The sequence below is a fragment of the Spodoptera frugiperda genome, chromosome 23, assembly GCF_023101765.2.
Source record: "Spodoptera frugiperda isolate SF20-4 chromosome 23, AGI-APGP_CSIRO_Sfru_2.0, whole genome shotgun sequence".
Lineage (NCBI taxonomy): Eukaryota > Metazoa > Arthropoda > Insecta > Lepidoptera > Noctuidae > Spodoptera > Spodoptera frugiperda.
The window spans coordinates 2,344,696-2,367,724 of NC_064234.1; the positions used below are offsets into that span (position 1 = coordinate 2,344,696).

At 36.1% G+C, this 23,029-nt stretch overlaps 2 protein-coding genes across 6 annotated transcripts in view; both read left to right on the forward strand.

The window, feature by feature from the left end:
* LOC118281687 (protein KIAA0100) overlaps nt 1-17,624 on the forward strand; it is a 38,715-nt gene extending 21,091 nt beyond the window's left edge. For both annotated transcript variants that reach the window (XM_050702855.1, XM_050702856.1), the window contains 12 exons: nt 214-402; nt 728-888; nt 5,493-5,654; nt 6,115-6,267; nt 7,605-7,721; nt 8,809-9,026; nt 9,592-9,691; nt 10,185-10,326; nt 11,216-11,448; nt 12,767-12,963; nt 15,201-15,312; nt 15,733-17,624. In XM_050702855.1, the coding sequence (XP_050558812.1) occupies nt 214-402; nt 728-888; nt 5,493-5,654; nt 6,115-6,267; nt 7,605-7,721; nt 8,809-9,026; nt 9,592-9,691; nt 10,185-10,326; nt 11,216-11,448; nt 12,767-12,963; nt 15,201-15,312; nt 15,733-15,795 (1,847 nt within the window). In that variant the 3' untranslated portion in view covers nt 15,796-17,624. The remainder of the gene's footprint in view (nt 1-213; nt 403-727; nt 889-5,492; nt 5,655-6,114; nt 6,268-7,604; nt 7,722-8,808; nt 9,027-9,591; nt 9,692-10,184; nt 10,327-11,215; nt 11,449-12,766; nt 12,964-15,200; nt 15,313-15,732) is intronic.
* Nucleotides 17,625-19,853: 2,229 nt separating this feature from the next.
* The window catches only part of LOC118266613 (integrin alpha-PS2), a 109,863-nt gene continuing 106,687 nt past the window's right edge, over nt 19,854-23,029 (forward strand). For all 4 annotated transcript variants that reach the window (XM_050703207.1, XM_050703209.1, XM_050703208.1 and 1 more), the window contains exon 1: nt 19,854-20,183. In XM_050703207.1, the coding sequence (XP_050559164.1) occupies nt 20,035-20,183 (149 nt within the window). In that variant the 5' untranslated portion in view covers nt 19,854-20,034. The remainder of the gene's footprint in view (nt 20,184-23,029) is intronic.

A 23,029-nucleotide genomic window follows, 5' to 3' on the forward strand; every position in this document is an offset into this window, starting at 1 on the left:
AAGTATTAATAATTATATGTGTCTTTATATTGCGAGTCTAATGTATTATTTTTCTAAAAGTACACCTTGTTCTGTTTATATGACAAAAATACTCGTCTACTTTCGAGTCAACTAGAGTTCTTAATCCAAGCAAACTTTGTTTTATATATTTCAATAATCATTACACAAATGGATTACCTATTACCCATTATAACCCACCCGCTTCCTCCCCAGTCGAGCTGGTGAACTCGCAGGTGGTGCTGAAGGGGTGCGAGACCCGCGGGTACGTGATCCTGTGCGCGGCGCGGGCCGAGGTCCGCCAGCGCGTGCGCCGCCAGCCCGCCGCCGCCGCCTGGAGCGGCGCGCTCTCCGCCATGCAGTACTACGCCACCGTCTCCGCCGCCGACAAGGACCAGCTACTGGGTCAGTGGGACAAACCTTTATTATTGGGAAAAGATATCCCCTCGGGGATAAAAGGCGTGACGAGACATGTTGTGAATAGAATAAATATAAAATTAGGAAAACAAAAAAATTAATAATTAAGATAGAAACATGAGGAAGTCAGCAGTCAGCAAAACCAAAATATATTTCGGTTTTGGCCAATACATTAACACATTTGCTTATGCATATGCATAAGGCATCATAAAAACATCCTTATGTATTTTAAATCGATAAGAATCCGAAAGTCATTTTCATTTTCTGCAAGAAAAGTTGCAGTGCTAGTATAATAAAACATAATTCCTTACAGAGAACATCCAGTGGGTGTCGGTGGAGGAGATCGAGGAGCGCTGGCAGAGCGCGGAGATCAGCACGCTGCCCGACGTACCGAGACTCGTCGGCAGCGGACACTCCGCCGGCGGCGTCATCGGACGCACCGTCGGACCCAGCGCCGACACCGGGCTCGCACAGGTACACACACACTTACCGTCGGCGTCATCGGACGCACCGTCGGACCCAGCGCCGACACCGGGCTCGCACAGGTACACACACACTTACCGTCGGCTCTATCAAAACGTATGTATCAACCTAAATTTTAGACTCGGCAATTTAAGCCAAAAAACATCCATCCTATAGAGTAAAAAATGGAAACCAAAGAACCTAAAAAAAGTTTAGGAAGTGACACCATCAGATCAAGCTATCCACATCTGTGAAATAGGTTTTTTTATACTTATGAAATTAAATCACTTCAAGTCTGATGTGCTGACATAAAAATAAAACCCAAGAATGTCAATGGTTGAGTATTAACTGAAAACTGACAATTTAAGGACGCGTTCTCAAATCTGACGTAAATAAGCTATTTTTCAGTACATATTACGACCAAAAGAAACTTAACTGAACATAACTAACAATTACAATAGATAGATCACTTCTTTATCTCCAAAATATTGATTTGTAATGTGAAAAAAGTTATATTTTATTATTGCAAACACGATTTTTCTTTACCTCTTCACACAAAATTGACAAAAAAGGGTTGAGTTTAGGAACATTTTACTGCTACTACACGCATAATTCTGAATCTCAAAAAAATATCCCGGGGAAGCAGACATAATCAAAAATTATACTATGGGAAAAAATTACGAAAATATTTCAAATTGTCTCGGAAATAAATAAAAGTTCCCGTTTAATTTTTTCTCCTATTTTGCTGTCAGACATCAATTTAAAGCGTAGCAATAAGGGTTATTTTATTTGTTTACTATTTAGATTTATTGGATAGAAAATGTCAAATGAAATTCAGTCTGCGCTCGAGCGCTGTCGTGGGTGGACGCTGCGTCGCCTGTTACAAAAAATGGCCTTGAAAAAGATCGCTGTACGAGTACAAAATATTTGATATTATACTTCACAAACCAATCTTGATATTTTTACCGACTTCACAAAAAGGAGGAGGTACTATGTTCGGCTGTTTGTATGTTTTTTTTACACATTCTGTACGAGCAACACTTTACTGAATATAGAATGTTTCGTTATATTATTTTGAACATGAGGTTAAATCAAAATCCAAGATGGCGCCGACAAGATTTGCCAACTTTCCATCATGGGTGTCATTTTCATGGTTTTTGGGGTCGCTTATAGCGAATATGGAGTCAAAATCAAAATCCAAGATGGCGCCGACAAGATTTGCCAACTTTCCACCATGGGTGTCATTTTCATGGTTTTTGGGGTCGCTTATAGCGAATATGGAGTCAAAATCAAAATCCAAGATGGCGCCGACAAGATTTGCCAACTTTCCATCATGGGTGTCATTTTCATGGTTTTTGGGGTCGCTTATAGCGAATATGGAGTCAAAATCAAAATCCAAGATGGCGCCGACAAGATTTGCCAACTTTCCACCATGGGTGTCATTTTCATGGTTTTTGGGGTCGCTTATAGCGAATATGGAGTCAAAATCAAAATCCAAGATGGCGCCGACAAGATTTGCCAACTTTCCAACATGGGTGTCATTTTCATGGTTTTTGGGGTCGCTTATAGCGAATATGGAGTCAAAATCAAAATCCAAGATGGCGCCGACTAGATTTGCCAACTTTCCATCATGGGTGTCATTTTCGTGGTTTTTGGGGTCGCTTATAGCGAATATGGAGTCAAAATCAAAATCCAAGATGGCGCCGACAAGATTTGCCAACTTTCCAACATGGGTGTCATTTTCATGGTTTTTGGGGTCGCTTATAGCGAATATGGAGTCAAAATCAAAATCCAAGATGGCGCCGACTAGATTTGCCAACTTTCCATCATGGGTGTCATTTTCATGGTTTTTGGGGTCGCTTATAGCGAATATGGAGTCAAAATCAAAATCCAAGATGGCGCCGACTAGATTTGCCAACTTTCCATCATGGGTGTCATTTTCATGGTTTTTGGGGTCGCTTATAACGAATATAAAGTGAAAATCTAAGTTCAAGATGGCGCCGACATAAATATATAAATGACCATGCCAGATCCTGCCCCACTTAATTTCATCAATGTACAAAAAATGTAAATTAATCAAAATTATGCAATGAAAATAAGACCCTTGGTTACTTAATTATTATTCTGATAAACTTGCGGATAAAAATTAGGAAATAAAAAGAATTTTAAAAACCCAAGGCCTATTTCCTGTATTTATCGCGACCCTCTGCGTTTCTTAGTACGCTTGCACAAGGAACAAAACGAGTAATTCAATAAAAAAAGATTTATTAATGTAATGTGTACGAATTTTAATATGAATTTGGTTTTAATACATACTGCTAGTTAATTTTTTTTTTATAATATATATTATAATGAATGCATATTATAATTATGATTTCGTGTTTGAACGTTAGTGATTAGATGTAACGAAACCTCATTGGCGTGCGTGTGTCATTATGTCCAAAAAGTCATTATTTGACATTCGCTCTGTCTGTTCTGTTTACATTGTTGTTTCGTTATGATTATGAATTAAAGTAGGATTACTAAAGGTGATATTGGTGATGAGTGATGACATTCCTTCCTTTCATAGCTAAACACCCTATGATAGCATTGTAATTTAATTATTTCTACCATTATAACTGCAATTAACCTAACCTAAATGTAATATTTTGTACTTAGATTCATATAGAAACCGCAAGATCTAAAGGCTTTTAATCATGTTTTTAGTTATCACTAATAGAGCAGCAATAGAATGCTACATTTGGCATGTCTGTACACTATATTTTTTTGGTGGGACAAAGCTCTATAGAGATTCTGGCATTGTCATTTTTCGACATGAGTGTCATTGTTGTGGTTTTTGGGGTAATATCGAATACGGAGTGAATCATTCGATTTTATAAAAATTGTCTTCTTCCGGAATTAAGTGACCCAAGACAGGCAAGAAATATGAATTTACGGGCTCATTCCTCGCATATTCAAACAAATATCGTGAAAATAAAGAATTGATGTTTAATTTATTTTATGTATTTTCTTTGTTTGTTCCACCCAGGTCTTGTCACGTTCGTTACCATAATTGTTTTTTTTTATCTTGGCGACCCCGAAAACCATTTATATAAAACCATAATAAAATATACAATGTGATAGGGGTGAGACTTCTAACCCGTTAAGGCTGAGTTCTACATCTAATTTTATCGACAAAAGTCGGGGGTCGAAGGGGTCGAATCCCCTCCCCTTTAAAATTATGGCAATTTTAATATTTTTTTTTACTTTTTTTGATATCAAAGGTTGTATGCGTCGTAGAAACAAAAAAAAACGACAAACGGTAGCTAATAACCTTGGCTAACTAATTCATTACTTTTTTCAAATGTTTGATAATGTTTTGGTGAGAAAAAAATCATTTGTGAATTATTTTTACCGAAAAAATCACAATTTTTCAATATTTTCAATTAGGGGTTCAACCCCCATATTATTTTTTTTGACGATAAAATTAGATTTAGTACTCAGCCTTAGCGGGTTAGAAGTCCCACCCCTATCACATTGTAGATAAAAAAAACTTAAAAACATGTTTTTGTGATGAACCGAACAAAATAATTTTAATATTAATACTAACAGTAGGCAGAAAATTTAGTATTGTTATGAGAATAATTAGTATAAAAGATATGGCGAAAAAGTGCTCATCACGCTAAATATCTTTTCTTGAAAGTATATTCAAATCTCTTCAGGTTCGGCTGGGCTGGAGTCCATGTCAGGGATTCTACATCCTCGATTTTCGTATGGCGCTAAAATGTGCTCATCACGCTGAACAACTTTTCTTAAGATAGTATATTCATATAAAATGCTCATCACGCTAAATATCTTTTGTTGAAAGTATATTCAAATCTCTTCAAGTTCGGCTGGGCTGGAGTCCATGTCAGGGATTCTACATCCTCGATTTTTGTATGGCGCTAAAATGTGCTCATCACGCTGAACAACTTTTCTTAAGATAGTATATTCATATCTCTTCAGGTTCATCTGGGATGTTAAGTGTCCACGTCAGGGATTCCTGACCCTTGATTAATTTCTACGAGGTATTAATTTGCCACCGGTCCTTGATAAGTCTACAAAGTTTGAACGAAATCGGTCCGTTTAAAATGGGTAAAAATCGAGTTGGAAGAGGTCGGTTATATAGAAACATACAAACAAACACACATACATACATCCTTTACATATGAAACTAAATAAAAGCATGTAAAAAGTTAGTTTTGCGTTGGCACCATTTGATTTTTGATTTCGAACGCTTACTTTCCGAAAACTATAAAAATGACACCAATCGAATAATCCGAGCCCAAATCCGGCACTGAACGGAATTGAACAACAGATAACACAAAACATTTGAGTCTACGCACGCACTAAACAAAATAAAAATATTGAAAAAGAAAGTAAGAAAATATTCAAACTTTCAAAGTATCAAGTTCATTTTGTCATAATTTCCGCAGCTATCCGTGCGTATGTGTGTATTGTCGAGAGTCGTGTCAATGTAGTGATGCGATTCGATACCTGTCAATTATGAGAACGCGTCCTTAACTGTGTAAAAAACCATTCTCAACCTATTCCTTTTTCTCAGCATAAACAAAATACTAACTCATTCTCTTCAACAGCTCCAACGCATAGTATCGCGTTGCGCGTGCGAGTTCTACTACGTGTCGCACGAGGAGGCGGAGTCGGTGTCGGGGCAGGGCGCGGGCTGGGCGCAGCAACAGCCCTACGACTCCTTCACGCTCATGCACCACGACCTCAACGTCTGCACCAACTCACTGCAGGTAACGACATTTTATACGTCAAGGAATATAGCTTTTGGTGTAGATTTCTTGATTTATTTCGTTTAAAGCTCTATCTATTGGACTTATCAGAATCAAATGATGATGCAATTCAACTCCCTTCGTACTACTTTTTAACTTCGTAAACATAATATTATAAGTTACGGTTTAATAAAATAACAACTTGTCTAAGTTATTGTTGGTGTTTGACACCAACAAGATGTGATATTTTCTCATTCGTAAAGGGATTAACCAGTCTACGTAGTTATTTAATAAAACCTTAACAAAATAACAAAAAAATCGTGACAAATAAAATCACACCTTGTATTTTATCTATTGGCGGCGCTGATCGCTTACCAAAGTAATCTGTATGTTCATTTGTGCTACATCTCATTAAAAATCTAATTTCTAGACTTTAATGTGTTCTCCCTAATTTCAAAACAAAACCTTCCCCCCCCCCTAGTACGCGATGTTACTGGACGTGGTAAACAACGTAGTACTGCACGTGGAGCCGGAGCGGCGGCGCACGCTGGAGCGGCGCGCGCGCATGCGGTTCCAGCTGCAGCTGCATCAGGACCAGGACCCAAGGCAGCTCATACACAAACTGCAGACACAGGTAACGGCATCTACCTACACTGACGGACAGACTAAAGGAGTATTATTTTATTAGATATATTTCAATAGTGCCTGTCGACAGACAACACCGGTATGATGTAACCTATGCTGAGTAATATCTTGATTCTTGATGTCATCTTCAACACAAAAACTTATGAGATAGAAAATATACTGTCATCTTCCTTGTTGATAATAATGTTGTTGAGCTTTTTTATTTGTTTGTTTGATTAAGCTTATTTTCGGAACTATTGGTCTGCTTTGAAAATTATTTTTGTGGTGGATACTTAGTCCATTTATCGAGGAAGGGTATAGGCTAAAATATCACGTTACGATCAGAAGGAGCCAAGCAGAGAACTGCGCGGAACTGCGAGCTGTATGTAAAATTTTTACTTTCTGGTGTGGTTAGCAAAAATAATAATATGCAAAAAATACTAAATACTACACATGTACCTACCAAATACAATTATTTATTTGGCGAAAAAGTAAATTAAGTTGCAATATTTTTTGATAAAATCTCTTAAAAATACAGAAAAAGATCTGAAAAATGTAGAAAAATATAGCAAAAGTATTTTTTTGCGAAAATAAAAAACAAAAAGATTCTCTCCGGCGGGGAATCGAACCCCGGTCTCCCGCGTGACAGGCGGGGATACTTACCACTATACTACCGAAGATGTTGCTTTTAATGGCGAAATAACAGCTGTTATAGTGCGAGGCAAATATGAGTAATCGAATGGAGTCATAGATAACTATTATTAATACGAAAATATGTACTAATTAAATAATCAATAAAGGTGTTTCATTCTATGTATGTATGTGAGTCATATACTTGGTAAGAATTAATTTGATAAAACGAATTCTTATCACACAATTTCTTAGACATTTGTTAGAAACAGGAAATTGAGTCCTTGTTATTTATCGATTTATTTAAAACGTTTACTGTTTTATTTATCTAACACTTTTTGTACAAACGAGTTCAGTTCAGGATTGAGCTGGAATTGAATATTTCGCAATTTCGGCAATGACATATTATATAGCGTTTAGGGAATGCAATCTCGATCTTGAGAGATTAACGACCTTGTTTTACTAAAGGATTTTTGTTTATAAAAGCATCGTAAAAATTTATGTTTATCTTATAATCTTATTCTTTTTTTCTAATTTATTAAAGTGATATGATTATTTGCAAAAAGACGTACGGAACTACATAGATTGATTGACTGACTGATTCATTCGATCGAGATTTCGCTTGAACCTAGTAGCATCTAAACCTATTGCCTAGCCTTAGGCCTATCTTACTTAAATAGTACTTTTTATATATCATTAGAAATTATTTGTAAATAGGTGAGGGAGTCGTTAGCAAGACTTCGAAGGTTGGAGAAGGAATACTATCTGAAGAACAGGTCGATGACTGGGAATGACCCCGCTGCCATGGACGAGCTGAAGAGTTTGGATGATCAGGTGAGCTTCTTTTATACCTTCTTCATTTATTTTATTTCTTAAGAAGCAGTTGTTTGTAGTTGTTTTTACTAAAACTAAAACTTAAATTAATTATAATGTTATCGGCATACTAACGTAACTGTTTGAGGAGAAACTTGACTAGTTTCAAGCCAAACTAGAGGCTTATATTTACGAGCAGCATTAGTATCAGTAGCAGCGCGAAACTAGAGGCTTATATTTACGAGCAGCATTAATATCAGTAGCAGCGCGAAACTAGAGGCTTATATTTACGAGCAGCATTAATATCAGTAGCAGCGCGAAACTAGAGGCTTATATTTACGAGCAGCATTAATATCAGTAGCAGCGCGAAACTAGAGGCTTATATTTACGAGCAGCATTAATATCAGTAGCAGCGCGAAACTAGAGGCTTATATTTACGAGCAGCATTAATATCAGTAGCAGCGCGAAACTAGAGGCTTATATTTACGAGCAGCATTAATATCAGTAGCAGCGCGAAACTAGAGGCTTATATTTACGAGCAGCATTAATATCAGTAGCAGCGCGAAACTAGAGGCTTATATTTACGAGCAGCATTAATATCAGTAGCAGCGCGAAACTAGAGGCTTATATTTACGAGCAGCATTAATATCAGTAGCAGCGCGAAACTAGAGGCTTATATTTACGAGCAGCATTAATATCAGTAGCAGCGCGAAACTAGAGGCTTATATTTACGAGCAGCATTAATATCAGTAGCAGCGCGAAACTAGAGGCTTATATTTACGAGCAGCATTAATATCAGTAGCAGCGCCAAACTAGAGGCTTATATTTACGAGCAGCATTAGTATCAGTAGCAGCGCGACAATAGCTGCGTTGCGGACTGCTGCTATATTGATTTCCAATATCACGTGACGTCACCTCTAGATGTTCTACATAATTAGAAATGACGTAGCTTTAGCCTATCTTCCACTCCCAAACTTTGATTCTTTATATCTAAGAATTGTTTTCTTACATGAAAAAATGCGTGTCTAATATTTTTTCAGACCTAACTGACGGTCTAAACAGATTTTTAATTCTCATACCCCGTCATCATCCCTATAATTACGTGCAGGTGAACGAGTGCAAGGAGCTAGTGTGGTCCCTGGGCGAGGAGCTGGACGCGATGGTCCGCGCGTGGCGCGAGGCGGGGCGCGTGGCGGCGCCCGCCGTGCGCGCTGCGCATGCGCCGCCGCACCGCTACAACGAGATCTGCTTCAAGTCCGCGCGCTGGAGGCTCACGGACGCTGACGGACAGCTCGGCATCGCTGATTTACTGCTTACTAACTTCTTGTAAGGAAACTGATCATCATTATTATCATCATTGGCTACATCCACTGTTATAAATTAGGGCAAGCCAGTGATCAAACCCAAAGCCAGGGGATTTAAGAGGAAGTTATGCCTACTTAAGTAACTTAAGTTAGCATTAGCGTCATAACAACACAACAAACTTCATAATCATAAAGTACCTAAGTGGTTACTTATTATTTAATAAATGACACAACGCACGCGTCAATAAATTTAATGCACGACGATTTATTTGATTAACATCATTCGTTTAACATTTTGCCATCCATCTAATATCCATTGACATGAATCCAGTAGTTTTATACTATCAATTGCTGTTCGTTAGTCTCGCTAAAAGTCGAGAATGGCTGGATCGTTTTGGCAAATTTAGTTTTAAATTGTTTGTTGAAGGTTTAAAAGGCGAGAAAAGACGGTACGACGTTTGCCGAGTCAGCTAGTTACACATAAAATACTAACTACCAATTAAGCTACAAAAACTATACTTAGGATATAAACTAACAAACGCTACAAGATAAAACATTTATTATTTTATCCTTCTATTTGCACCCAGGTACACAAAGACGTCTAGGTCGGATGACTCAGTGGAGCACCAGCTGGAGGTCGGCTACGTGCGAGTCAAGAACCTGCTACCCAACGAGCCCTTCCCAGAAGTGAGATACTTATCTTATTTAAACATTACTAAGGACTTTATTTTCGTTTTATTGTTTCACCTGATTCAATTCAGTGTTAGTGACGTTCAAAGTAGTATTAGAATCGGGTAAAATCTAATTTTAAGCTTATAAATAAATTAAAATATTTCAGGTTGTCTTATAAGTGTTTAGTATTGCAGCCTTACCGCCATACTCAGTGTCATTTAATGGTTACGTAACCCACCTGTCTTTAGCAATTGTTTTCGGAGAAAATCGTTACTAAGGAAAAGTTTAAGTAAGTAGTCATTATAAGACTCTGAGTACGGCAGTTAGGTGGTTTTCATAAGTACTTATTTGTATGAAAAAGACAAACATTGAAATGTTTTTTTTTTTTAGAAGAACACAGGTATCATTTTATCCTGCTTAAGCTACTATTAGCAGCAGAATATAAGTTTAACTTCTAGATCAGATGTAATTATTGCACTAAAAATTGCATACTTATAATTTATCCCAGGTACTAGTCCCACAAGAGCCGTCAGGCCGCGCGCCACTAGCTCGGCGCGCGGCGCTGCGTGTGTTCTGCCGGGACCGGCCGCCCGTCGGGGGCATTGCAGTCAAGGAACATTTCGAAGTCAACATCGTTCCTATTAAGATTGGTGAGTTTTTGTGAGACTGAAGTTAAGATTAAGAATGAGAACGAGATCGAGAGTGAGACCGAAACCGAGTCTGAGACTGAGACTGACACCGAGACCGGTGTTGAAACCGACACTAAGACCGAAAATGAGACTGTGATTGAGACCACAACTGAGATCGATGACCAAGGCCGAAATCGAGACCGTTGACGATATTAACAGTAAGGCCCAGAATGAGATTGCAAATATAAGGACCAATCTAGGATCAGGGCCGCGACTGAAAATGACTCTATTGTCGAGACCGAGACTACTGTATACCTAATTTGGAAATAACAGGGATGCTATTATGAAGGGTTTCCAATAAATATTAGTAAATGTTTAACAGTACTATCCAAATAAGACAGTTTCGAATGGTACCAAAACAAAATACTTGTAGTTATTAAACCTTAACTAATTCGGTATTTCAATAATACCGTGACATGTTGGAACCGCTCCATTTGTGTCACCTGGACAAATATGGCGGCGGTATAAGAAAACAGATACAGTTTGAAACTGAATGAAAAAGTATTTGTAATTAAAACACACGTGTTATGTTATTTTTTTTATGTTTAGCTATGACGTTAATTTTCAAATGTATGCCTATAAACAATACAAATAAGATGTACAGTATAAATTTTGGTTTGGATACTTAAACATTAATGTTTTTTATGCCTTTCAATTTATCTAAGTAAAAGTACAGGGAATTCAAAATTATCACTTTACTCTGCTCTAGAATCACTACACTTTATAAGCAGGACACAGTCATGCTAATGAAAGTCTTATAAACATGAAACAGTTGTTTCCTTTTTATCAAAGAGAGTAAAGATATTAATGTCAATTTATATTTAAGTAACTTCGTTACTCTTTCCACCAGGTCTAACAAAAAAATTCTTCAACACGATGCTAAAGTTCTGCTTCCCTGAGCGAGACCCTGACTCCATAGAGGACGGTGAGGAGGAAACAGAAGGGACCCTCAAAGCCGGAGCCTCTTCTTCCAGCCTTGTCTCTACTGGCTCTAAGAAGATCAAGAAGAAGAGCAAAGATTCCAACTCTAACTTCTATGTGAAGAGAGATAAGAAAGACAAAGATGATGTCGAGAAGATGAAGGTTTGTGCTTTAAATTTTGGTTGTTTTAGTTCGTAGTAGGTGGCGCTAGTGTGGATTTAGGTCTTGTTAGTTATTTATTATTGATCATTATTCTAAATGAAAATTTCATAATTTAAGTTCGACGCATATAATCCCAATCTTCCTAATTCCCGATTCCCCAACAACCTATAAATTCCTAACCCCCAAAAGGCCGGCAACGCATTTGCAACGCCTCTGGTGTTTTGAGTGTCCATGGGCGGCGGCGATTGCTTACCATCAGGTGATCCAATTGCTCGTTTACCGGCCTATACTTTAAAAAAATCTGTTACCATCTTGTTCAGAGGAATAAATGGACGTACTTATGCAACACTTTTACCAATCCACACCATTGTCAAAATCAAGATAAGGACACAGAAAGTTTCAAAAATAACTCTACTATCGACCCTCATATTAATTCTCAGATCAAAATGATTCTGACAACTTTGACAGAACAAAACAAACTGTTCTATGACAAAGATACCAACCAACAATTTGGTAAGGGTCTTAAGGGGCAATTATTCAATAAACTAGACAGGGACCATATCCCATAGTCTGGACCCAACAATCCTGAAAAATTTTGTATACAGCTAAAATTTAATGTAATTTTGGATTAAGTTTATTTACAATATTGTACCAAATAGCTTATTCTGTGTATACAAAGCTAATATTGATGAAAATAATTAGTATTTTAAATAATATCTAATCGAAGAAAACTTCAATGGTTCCTTATTGAAAAACTATTTGTGTTGTGTTGGTTCAATGGTTAAGCGTGGATTTATGTTAAAATAATAAATAATACATTGAAAAAAATGCCACTCATTGGCTATTTCATTTTTTATTATAAATTTATACCATGCTAATAAATTAACAAAGAACCAACCCACACACAGATAGTTTTTCAATAAGGAACCATCGAAGTTTTCTTTGATTATTATTTAAAATACTAATTATTTTTATCAATATTAGCTTTGTATACATAGTATAAACTATTTGGTATAATATTGTATATAAACTTTATCCAAAATTACATACAATTTTAATGTATACAAAAATTAGACAAAAATTGCTTTTTCTCAAAACTGTCATCGTGTGGGTTGGTTCTGTGTTGCGTAAGTACGTCCAAATATAGCTTCGAGTATTCGTTTAACTATTTATTAGCCTATAATAATGTACTTCTATCTGATTTTAAATTCATTGATTTGATAACTTTTCTACAAGTTTAGTGCTATCGAAAATCTACCTTTATTACCTTCATAAGAGATTCAAATCTTGAATCTCAATCACAATTGTTCTTGAACAGGAGCGAGCAGAAAAGAACAAACTGTTCATCTACATAAAGATCCCGGAGGTACCAGTGAGGGTGTCCTACAAGGGGAGCAAGGAGAAGAACCTCGAAGATGTGAGGGACCTACCTCTGGTCCTCCCTACCCTGGAGTACCATAATGTGACGTGGACCTGGCTGGACTTGCTTCTAGCTACTAAGAGTGATACTAGACGGTGAGTTTTGTTAATGTTTTAGTGATTAGATTTAAAGAGGTTTATTGTAAAGATAAAACTACCAAAACGACCATGCTTAATCAAGAATAACTCTGAACAGACTAAGATTTGGAACTTGACTTTTTCAATCTTTAACACTTGACTGATTCTATTGTATGTATCATCTTAAAATAGACATTACATAAACGGTGACGTTTTGATGTATTTTAGTAAATTACGCTACGATGGCAATATTTTGTGATGTTAGCTGACGTCGCGTCACGTCAGGTCGGTGATTCATGTTGTGTTTTGCCACTAGTGTCCTTAGATTTACTGTTAATTTGTCAACACCTAAAATGATGAGTAAGTTTTGATTGAATGCATTTTCTGATTCATGATGAGTTATGAGGTATAAACGAATGACACCTTATATACCTAGTAGTAGTGTTTGTCGTGTTTTTTTCCGAAAGGTACAGGTCAGTAAATTCCGAAAGGTAAAAGTATAGTTGAATGTCGTACTATTGTGAAAAATAAAACTAATAGTCCTGTGTCATGTGGTCGATAAAAATACTTGGAATGTTTTCCTAGTTTTAAAAGGTGAATTATAGATTTGGGTATGCTCTTTTCGAATTTCAACTTTGCCACCTCGTACACCGCCGCTCGCGCCGCCATATTGAAAAAATGGCGCTTTAAAAACGGTTTTTTATTAATATCTCCGTTGTACACGCATTTTACGAAAAAATATTTATCTACAAAATTAAACTAGAAAAAATTGACGTACAATTTATGTATTATAACTTACGCTCATAAAATCAATAGTTTTTGGCGTACGAGCGCCGCAAAGTTATTATTCATTGCACCACCACGTGTACAAACAATTAGTGTCCTGTGCAGCAACGACTGTCGCAACCGAGGGCTGGGTCGCTGTCATTGCAGAGGTAAGTCCCCTGTCTGAGGAGTGGCTAGAAGGCGCCATTCCTCACCTACCGCCTGACGCAGGTGCTTACCGGACACAGGAGTTTCGGTAGGAACCTGTTTTTGATTGAGCACGCCCGGGTGTCATCACTGCGAAGACCGCCCGGAGGACACGGTGGAACATATAACATAACACATATAACATCAGAAACAGGAACTTACCGAACCTACACACATTGTTTGTACACGTTGGTGCAGATTAATACTTTGCGGCGCTCGTACGCCATAAACTATTGATTTTATGAAAAAGTTATCAATACATAAATTTTAGGAAATTTTTTCTACTTTAATTTTTAGATAAATATTTTTTCGTAAATGCGTCGGAACGGAGATATTAATAAAAAACCGTTTACAAACAATGTGTGTTGTACAAACATTGTTTGTACGTAAGTTTTAGGTTCCTGTTTCTGATGTTATATGTGTTATGTTATATGTACCACCGTGTCCTCCGGGCGGTCTTCGAAGATATAGATATTTTTTTTGTTTTAGTTCCTTAGGGGTATGAATTTACACCGTCATTATTTTTAAAACCGACTCACACTTGGCCATTTTCAGATTTTTTCCTTTACCTTGACCTAAAGACCTACCTCCATGCCAAATTTCAAGTCAATACGACCATTAGAAGTGGTCTAGGTTTTTGATGAGTGAGTGAGTGAGTGAGTCAGTCAGTCAGTCAGTGAGTGTATAGTAAAAATAGCGATTTTCTGACGTCAATATCTCAAGACCTACAATAGGTACATTAATGAAATTTTGTATTTTAGATAAGTAAGTAGATCTCGACAGATACTAGAAATTTCATATGCGTAGATAAAATAGATTTTGAGTTATAGGTGGGTCGAACTTGGCCCGAAATGGTTCGTGTAATATAACCCACGGCCGGTGTGTCGGTTTTTTTGCTCGAACTTGGCGGACACACTGCCGTGTGTCTAGATGTCGTGGTGGCCCGCAGGTTTAAGACGTCCACTTCTCATGCAAAGTACCAATGTGACTTTTTCCGAGTTATATGTACTTCCTAAGATTATTTAGACCCAGAACTACAGACTATTACCTAGCGGGCTTACTGGGGCTCTGGCTCGAAAAGCAGGAGTAGGAACGGGGTGGGTTTTAGTCAGTAAGAGTCTGACACTCCCTTTCGCCTCGCCCAAGGCGAAAGAAGTCATTGGATGATTTTCCCCCCCTAAATAAAAAAATATTCAGATACCACTGACAAACGCCTTTAGAATGAGTATCATGGACAATATCGTCTTTCTAATCAAGAATAATTCTCTTTTCTTCCCACCCAGGGTGATATTATCGCAAGCTATAAGACAGAAGCTGCAGCTGCACAGACGAGCTGCTGCGGCACCGGAGCCGCATGAGGAGGATAAAGCCAGGTTACTGCTGGGAGAGAGGACGGTGAGTTACTGTACGGCGATAGTTTTGAAAGGAGTCGTTTTAGAAGTATATTTTGTCAGTCTTGTAATTATACCAGATTAAACTTATGCAGAAGAAGAGACATAGTATCAAAATAAAATAAATTTTAAAAGATCTTAGTTCCTAGGTTCAGGGTTGTTTATTTTTGTAAAATTCATAAAATATGTGTTAGTCTTATCAATCTTAATTGATATTATAGAGCCTAAATGTCAATTTCAATTTTAATAAACAGTGTTGGATCGTTGTATTTGGTAAAAGTACTTTAAGTTATGAGTTTCTAAAGGCTCGTCTCCCTTAGCATATTAGAGGCCATGTCGGACAATGCTGACTGATGTTAATGGAGGTATTAGTCTTTAACAGATTTTTGTTGGCAGTGAAACTAACTCGTGTACTCCCTTCTAGGTGGCGGAAAATAAGCCGCAGAAGAAGAGTACTCCGAGCGTGTTCAAATTCTCAAAATCATAGCGTAAGTGAAGGCTATAGTTTATAGCGGCATTTATGTACGAACCAAACCTATTGACTGTCGCTTGAATACTTAAACGCAACTAGGCAATGATTACCATCGTTTTCTAAGTATGAACACTGTATTTTGTCTTTGTAAGGGATAGTTAGAGATATGAATTCGTTAAGGACTTTATCAACCGAAGGATAGGACCAAAAATTTGACATTTTTGTAATTCAGAGTAAAGAAAATGCATCTTTACTGTTGTTACTTCAATCGGCCGATCTGGAAGTTATTAGGGAGGTCTACGTTCAGTACCCTTAGTATGAGTTAACTTTACGTTTAAAGTAATCGAAACGAGAGCGCAAGCTCTTTGTCAAGTGAGTCATTGTGGCTGATGGTGAGTAGAAAACGAATATGAGATATTGCCAACTGTATTAAACTATAGTTGCGTTTAGGTGTTCAAGCGAATATTTTAAGACATTCTATACGGTTTTATGAGGCTAATATTCTTATAAATGTATACGCTATTTTACAGTGTAATGTTTGTATGTTTGTGTCAATTTTATCGATGTATCGTGAACAAAATATTCTAACTTTTTAACTGTTTTAAATGTGGTTTTAAAGGATGATCTGATTTTGGAAAATATATCAGTATTGGATTGGGATGAAATTAAAATAATGATATTAGATTTGCGCATCATAGTTTTGTATGCGCAATGGACATGTAAGATTTTGGCGCTTATTTGCACTATAAACTATGTTTTAGCTTCGTTGTTACCTGCACTGGCGCGCAAATTTTGCGCAGTCGTTGTATCAACACTGTAGTATCACTTGAAATGAAGTTAATTAGTCTGCGCAAAATAAGTATTAACTGAAAGATCATAAAGTAAATTATTTCCCATATAAAAGATTGCTTAGTGATTTAGCTTCCCCCTCTAACCCAAAGGAGTGAGAGAGAAAGAAAACATTGCCAAAAGTAAGACTGTTGTGATCTTTATACATGTTTGTATGATCTGCTAATGTATTATTAATCGAAATTCTCACACAATATGGTTTAATTTCGTTTACCTCAGATTTTAAAACTCACTCTGTAATGAATTCCGTGTTTTCCGAATTTGAATTGTTATTCCGTGGTTAAAATGTAGGTAGGTTTTTCAATTTTGAAGAAGAAAGTAGAGTCTGAATTAGGAACATAAATGAACTAATAGCGAGTTTGCTATAAATACACCATGTAACCTCAGCTTAATCTTATTGGAACAAAAACAGTGATATTAATATCATGTTATGTCTATGTTTAAATATTTATAGTTTAAAGACTATATGAGTCTTACACATTTGAGCTTTGTGGGTCGACTCTCGTTAATTTAAATTTTCGATAATTCGAACCTCTCTGTGACTCGAAGTTATTAAGAGGTATCTAGAATATCTTTTTATAATTCGAAATAAATCAATACCTTTACATACACTTGGTACCTAATACGAACGAATAAATAATTATATGTAACCAAATGACTCGTTCATTCTAATTTATCGGCATGTAACTCTCGACAATTTGAAGTTGCAGAGAGAAAGGAACAGAACGATCTCAGAACTTACAGAAAGAAGCCTTTACCGGTATTTTGAAGCAAATTTAAATTTCCTGCAATTTTATATGTCTAAATATGTATTTGCAGAGTCCTTCCAGTTTCGAATTAACGAGAGTCGACTCTATTATTATTGTTTTAGTTTAAGAAAAAGTGAGCACCGTATATACTTATGTATTATATGCTTTCATTTATTATATCCCGAGCTGTTTACAAGATGGGTAGGCAAAACTGTAGATTCTGATCGCCGGTCATTCACATATTACACAGATTGAATTTTATTAAACTATTTTGGTTATTAAAGTGTGACAGATAGATAGATTTTTGCATACTTGAATTACTTCGATAATTTCTAATTATCCCGTGATCAGTCAGAACTTCAATACTTTTTTTTTTTTTTTTTATAACGATGTTCACACAAGGATTGTCTCCTGTGTCGTGGGTGCATGTACAAACATATAATTTTGTTGTTCCGAGCGGAAATTGAATCCGCTACACGTTACGCGGCAGCCGGTTACCCAGCGACTGCGCCGACCGTGCAGTCAACTTTTTTAATTTTATTCCAAAGCACCAATTAAGAATACAGAGCATTGCATTATCAATTAAAACCGGAATATGACCACTTTAATGAATGACCCATAATTTGCATAAGTGATTTCCCCGAAGATGTGCTAAGTGGGCTGTCGGCTAATTATAAATCATTAATTAATCATTCCATCGTTAGTGGAACTTGGTATGTGAATTAATTATCGTTGAAATGAAAGTAAATAAAATAATTAAGTATTTTTAGTCTGACGTAACTTCTTTTTTTACTCTATAGTTTAAAAATATGTCTAAATTATTTATTTCAAATAGACCAGGATGGCACTTTTGAACGTCAAAGCAACTACATATAATAATATTAACAATGTCTGTCTGTTGAAGCTATTTGCTCGTTCCAAAATGTAGATTCCTATGGCGAAGAATAGCAAGAGTTTCTGGCTACCACATCAAAAACAGCTGTGAATTGTACCCTAACATATAAAAAGCGTAAAAAGACATTATATAGCTTATTTTCATTTTGAGTTTAAATGCATTTTGTTTGTTTATATTCCTATGATTGCCTTGGAATTGTTTTTAAATATGATTATGTTAATTAACTGTCCGTTTATTTCCAAGTCTATTATGGGAGGATGTTAATTTTCCGTCATAAATGAAATATCTTTGTTTGAAAACCAACGCAAAAGTTTAACTAGAATTAAGATTAAATATTATTTATTTTATATCAACACACGCAATTTAAATTATACATACTACTGTTATTAGTTAAATTTGTTTAGAAATTGTAAAAGACAATTCGAGAAATGTATTATTTAGTTGCTTGATTTATTTTATTGTTTATGTTAAAACTTGAATATTTGTACATGTTGAATATGTTTGGAAATCTCTGTCCAATTGGCTAAAGAATAACACAACCAGGTGTCAATAATCTTAAATTGCAATAACACTTTCACACCGCCAGCCTATAAGTGACCACTGCTGACCAAAGGCCTCTTTTCACACGGAGAAGGTTTGAGCATTAATCACCACGCCTGCTCAATGCGGGTTGGCGATTACAAACTTATAATTAGAAATTATAAGCCCAGGTTACCTCATGATTTTTTCCTATAACGTTTGTCAGTGGTGTCTAAACTATTCTAGAAAGTATATTATATAACACTTTTTTAGTAAATAAATGTTATTTTTCGGTAGCTAAGATGAAATTAAAAATTTAGTTTTGTTCGATTATTTTAATGAGTTTCTATACGTTGAAAAATGTTATTGGATTCTTTAGTTTGGGCAGAGATTTTCTAACATATTATAATGATTCAATTGGTTTCATTATTTAGCACATACTGCTTTGAAACTGCAATGAAGTGATAATAGGCCAAAATGAATAATATTGTTGGCTAATAAAACATTTGTTTTGAATCTGTCAATATAGATCAAATATAATATGTAATTATGTATGTTGTAAGCACAAACGCTAGAGGTACACTCAGTATTGTATATTTTTTGTTGTAAGCGTAAATTTTATATACTTCCAAATGTAGGTAGTAATATATCAGCAATTTATAGAAAACGTACGAGATTCGTATCACTATTATGTATTTGTTAATAAATGTTGTAAATATGTAATGGAGTGTTTATTACTTTGTGTTTTTTACTGAAAAATGACCATCTTACCTTATATGGTTACTTAGAAACCTCTTTAAAAATTAAATGGAAAATTATTTGCTATAAAATGAATAAACTCTAAAGGAAAAATATGAGAACAAATAGCAACACCTTCCATAGAACATTAATCACTGTTCATTCTATTTTAACAAGTCCGTGACCGAATTAGCTTTACACATAAACAAAAATACGTGCACGTATCCAAACGATACACTCATATTACTGGGAAAATGCGGGAAAACTCATCTCTAGTCCCGACTTATTTCCACGGCATTACCTCACCGCGGCCTTGTCGCCGCCGCCGGCCGCCAGTACCACGGCGACCGTCGCGCGGGACGCACGTACCCACCCACTCCGTGACGGACTCGAACATCGTAAAAAGTTATCGAACGACATGAGGACGAATTATGTAAAATACAAGTAGTGTAATAATCAATTTCAAATATTTTTCTGTGTTTGTGAAGATTTGTGTACTTTACTATGGCGTTAGCGTGGTGTGTATTTTTGTGCGCTTGCGCCGGTGTGCTAGGGTTCAATGTGGACATACCCTCAAGGGTTGTTTATAAGGGTAATCCGAATTCTATGTTTGGATTTACGGTGCAGTCGCACGTTGATGGCGATCGGAAAATGTAAGTACAATATTTTTATATTTTCTCTAAATTAGGAGCAGCGTAACTATACACCATAGCTTTTATGGTTTTCGCGCGCGATTGTTCTTTCAGTCTCGCCGCTGATAAAGATAGAATTGGAAATGAGTTTATGGTGGTGATGGAGCGAAATATTTTTGTATCTGGCGCCTGTGTACCGCGATATTAGTCACTGCAGTGTTTACATAAAACTTGGCATACTGTACATTGTACAATATTGTACAAGTTCTCTGGTCGGCCGAGAGAGTTGCTGCATCTGTATGAATGAATTGAACGATTGTTTGGACAAGTGTTCGCCAAATTAAAACTTTACGACTTGCTATCGGTCATGGCTCTAGGTTTTATTATGTAAAGTACTAAAACTAGATGGATTATAGTGTTGTAGCGAGCCAGGAGACATTTGAGGCTCTTGGGGGTCTTCAAATTTTTGCAGATGACATGATGATATCTGTAAAAAAATATGATAAAATTTCAATCTAACATACATTACTGTAGCTAGACAAACAATCTTATTACTCTGCTATGTAAAGAATTCAAACTTCAAGGACTTATAGCACCTGTGTGACCAGTTCGTATTTTTATTATTTCCTTAATTTATACACATAAAACAAAAATTTAGGAAGGCCATTCTACATATACATGGCCAAATGATCTGTGTGTCGTGTTTACAAGGAACATGGTCTAATGTTGCGATTTACAAGATCTAGGAAATATCTAGGCACTAGGAAATGTCTGGGTTCTAGGCAATATAAGTTAGGTTCTAGTAATAAAATCATGAGCTTGAACAACGTTGTTACAATTCCTTTTGAAGTGTCGTTTTCTTGGAGACGTAAAGTGATATTTGTATTTATTGTAGGTTTCAGAACTTTGTGATACTTGGTTTACTTTGAATATAGTTTTGGCTTTTTCATTAGTTTAATAGCATATTTGTTAGTTTTAATATTATCTTCTCAAAATACACAGCAAATAGTTTATTTCGTCTGAAGTGTAATAAAGTGTGTCTGAAGTCTATATAATGTGTAACCGAACCGAAAAATTATATTATGGATTGAAAACCGTAAAAGTTTGTAGTTGAATATTTATAAGACTAAACTTCTACAAAAAATGTTAGAGACACCTCTATCATTTCAAAGACTCATTTGTTTGTAAGCAAGTAATATTAACCAAATTAACGTTAGCATATAAACATGTGAATAAACTATTATTTTACCTCCATATAACTCAAAGCCTAGTTCGTATTCTCGTAAGTATACGGCCACAAGGTAAGCAGCTCAAGAGCGTATATTGCGCGATGACATCACTGCGTCGGGAGGCGAGAGTTTGAGAGCCGACCGCCGCGAATTTTAGCAAACGATCGCGTTTATTGAGCGTTCATGATTGTAAACTGCTCCAGTCACTAAGTTCAAGTGGCCAACTTAATTGAAGTCTGGCTGGACAAAGATAATTTTAATATATTCTAGAAATATGTACTGAGTTTCTTGAAATTGATATCTGACAAGACTAAATAAAGACAGTTGATTTCAAAAGGTCATTGATCTGCTAACTCTAATTATATTATACCAAATTGATGCTAATATCTTAAGTGATTCATATAACTAACGAACAACGAAATAATGTGTTAAAAATTATTAGTATTTCTGCAAACTCTAGACCAAAACTCTCATGAATACAACGTACAGTTTTTTGGACGCGGTTACTACCGTCTAACAGCTCTCAAGGACATTTTAATTACGACTACAAATTAACGTAGACACGTTAGTGTTTAAAATTTGTAAATTATACACATCATAAATACTCGTATTTTGTACTAGGACTGTTACTAATGCTGTAATTAGTGATAGCACTCCAGAGGCACTTCATTTTTTGCAGCTACCCCCCAAGTAAAATGATTAATTATGTGATTTTTCACAAAACTGGTTCACCTAATTAATGAGCAATTATAATAATGACTTACTCCGAGAAATGAGCCAACTAATTACCGTATATTTATGTAACGCAATTATTTAATACTTGGCACATTTCTTATAAAAAATAAATGGCGGTTCAATTAGGTGGGTAGGTTTAATTAATGGAGTTCCGAACAAGTGACTCGCTTTAAATTTTTAATGTTGAAACGCATTGCGTGAATTGGAGCGGTGATTACTTATTCCGATAAATGCACTTATTTAAATGACTTTTTAAGGTGTTCTTATTATTTAAGTGAAAGTAGGTATAAACTAATAATGACTTAAAGTACAAGTAATTACGAACAATATAAACATATTGTGCACTATTATGTCATTCAGCTAAATGACATCTAAGAAAAACCTCCATTGTCTCTCCGTCAGTCGTCAATTTTGACTTTTAACAAACTTTTTCATTTAATTCAAAACCCACCCCGTAGACAATGCAGCGCAAATTCATACCGGATATACGTCACATGCACAGCACATGCGCAGGCGCAACGTGCGCCCTTTTTAACTTTTTTTCAAACTTAATTTAGTCGTGAATGCTATTTTTGTTTGTCGAGGGTGGTGCTTTCTGCTTGATTTATACTTACACGAGTTTACAAGTAATACTGTTTCGGGTTTTAAAGCAAAAAGCTACTGGGAAACAATTTGTCTTCTGGCTGTTTGGGAACGACCTTTCGCAGTGCATTGTCAATGGTTTTTTTTGGTGTCAAGTGCAGCAACAAGTGCGGGCAATATGTGGCGACGACATGTTGCAGATTGTGTTCCGCTGGTGACATTTTCCTTTCTGTTCGTTTTGGTGAATTAGTTAGTTTTTGGAAATGTATTTTACATTACTCATTACTTTTTTCTTTTAGTTTAGATTTGTCAATAGCGACT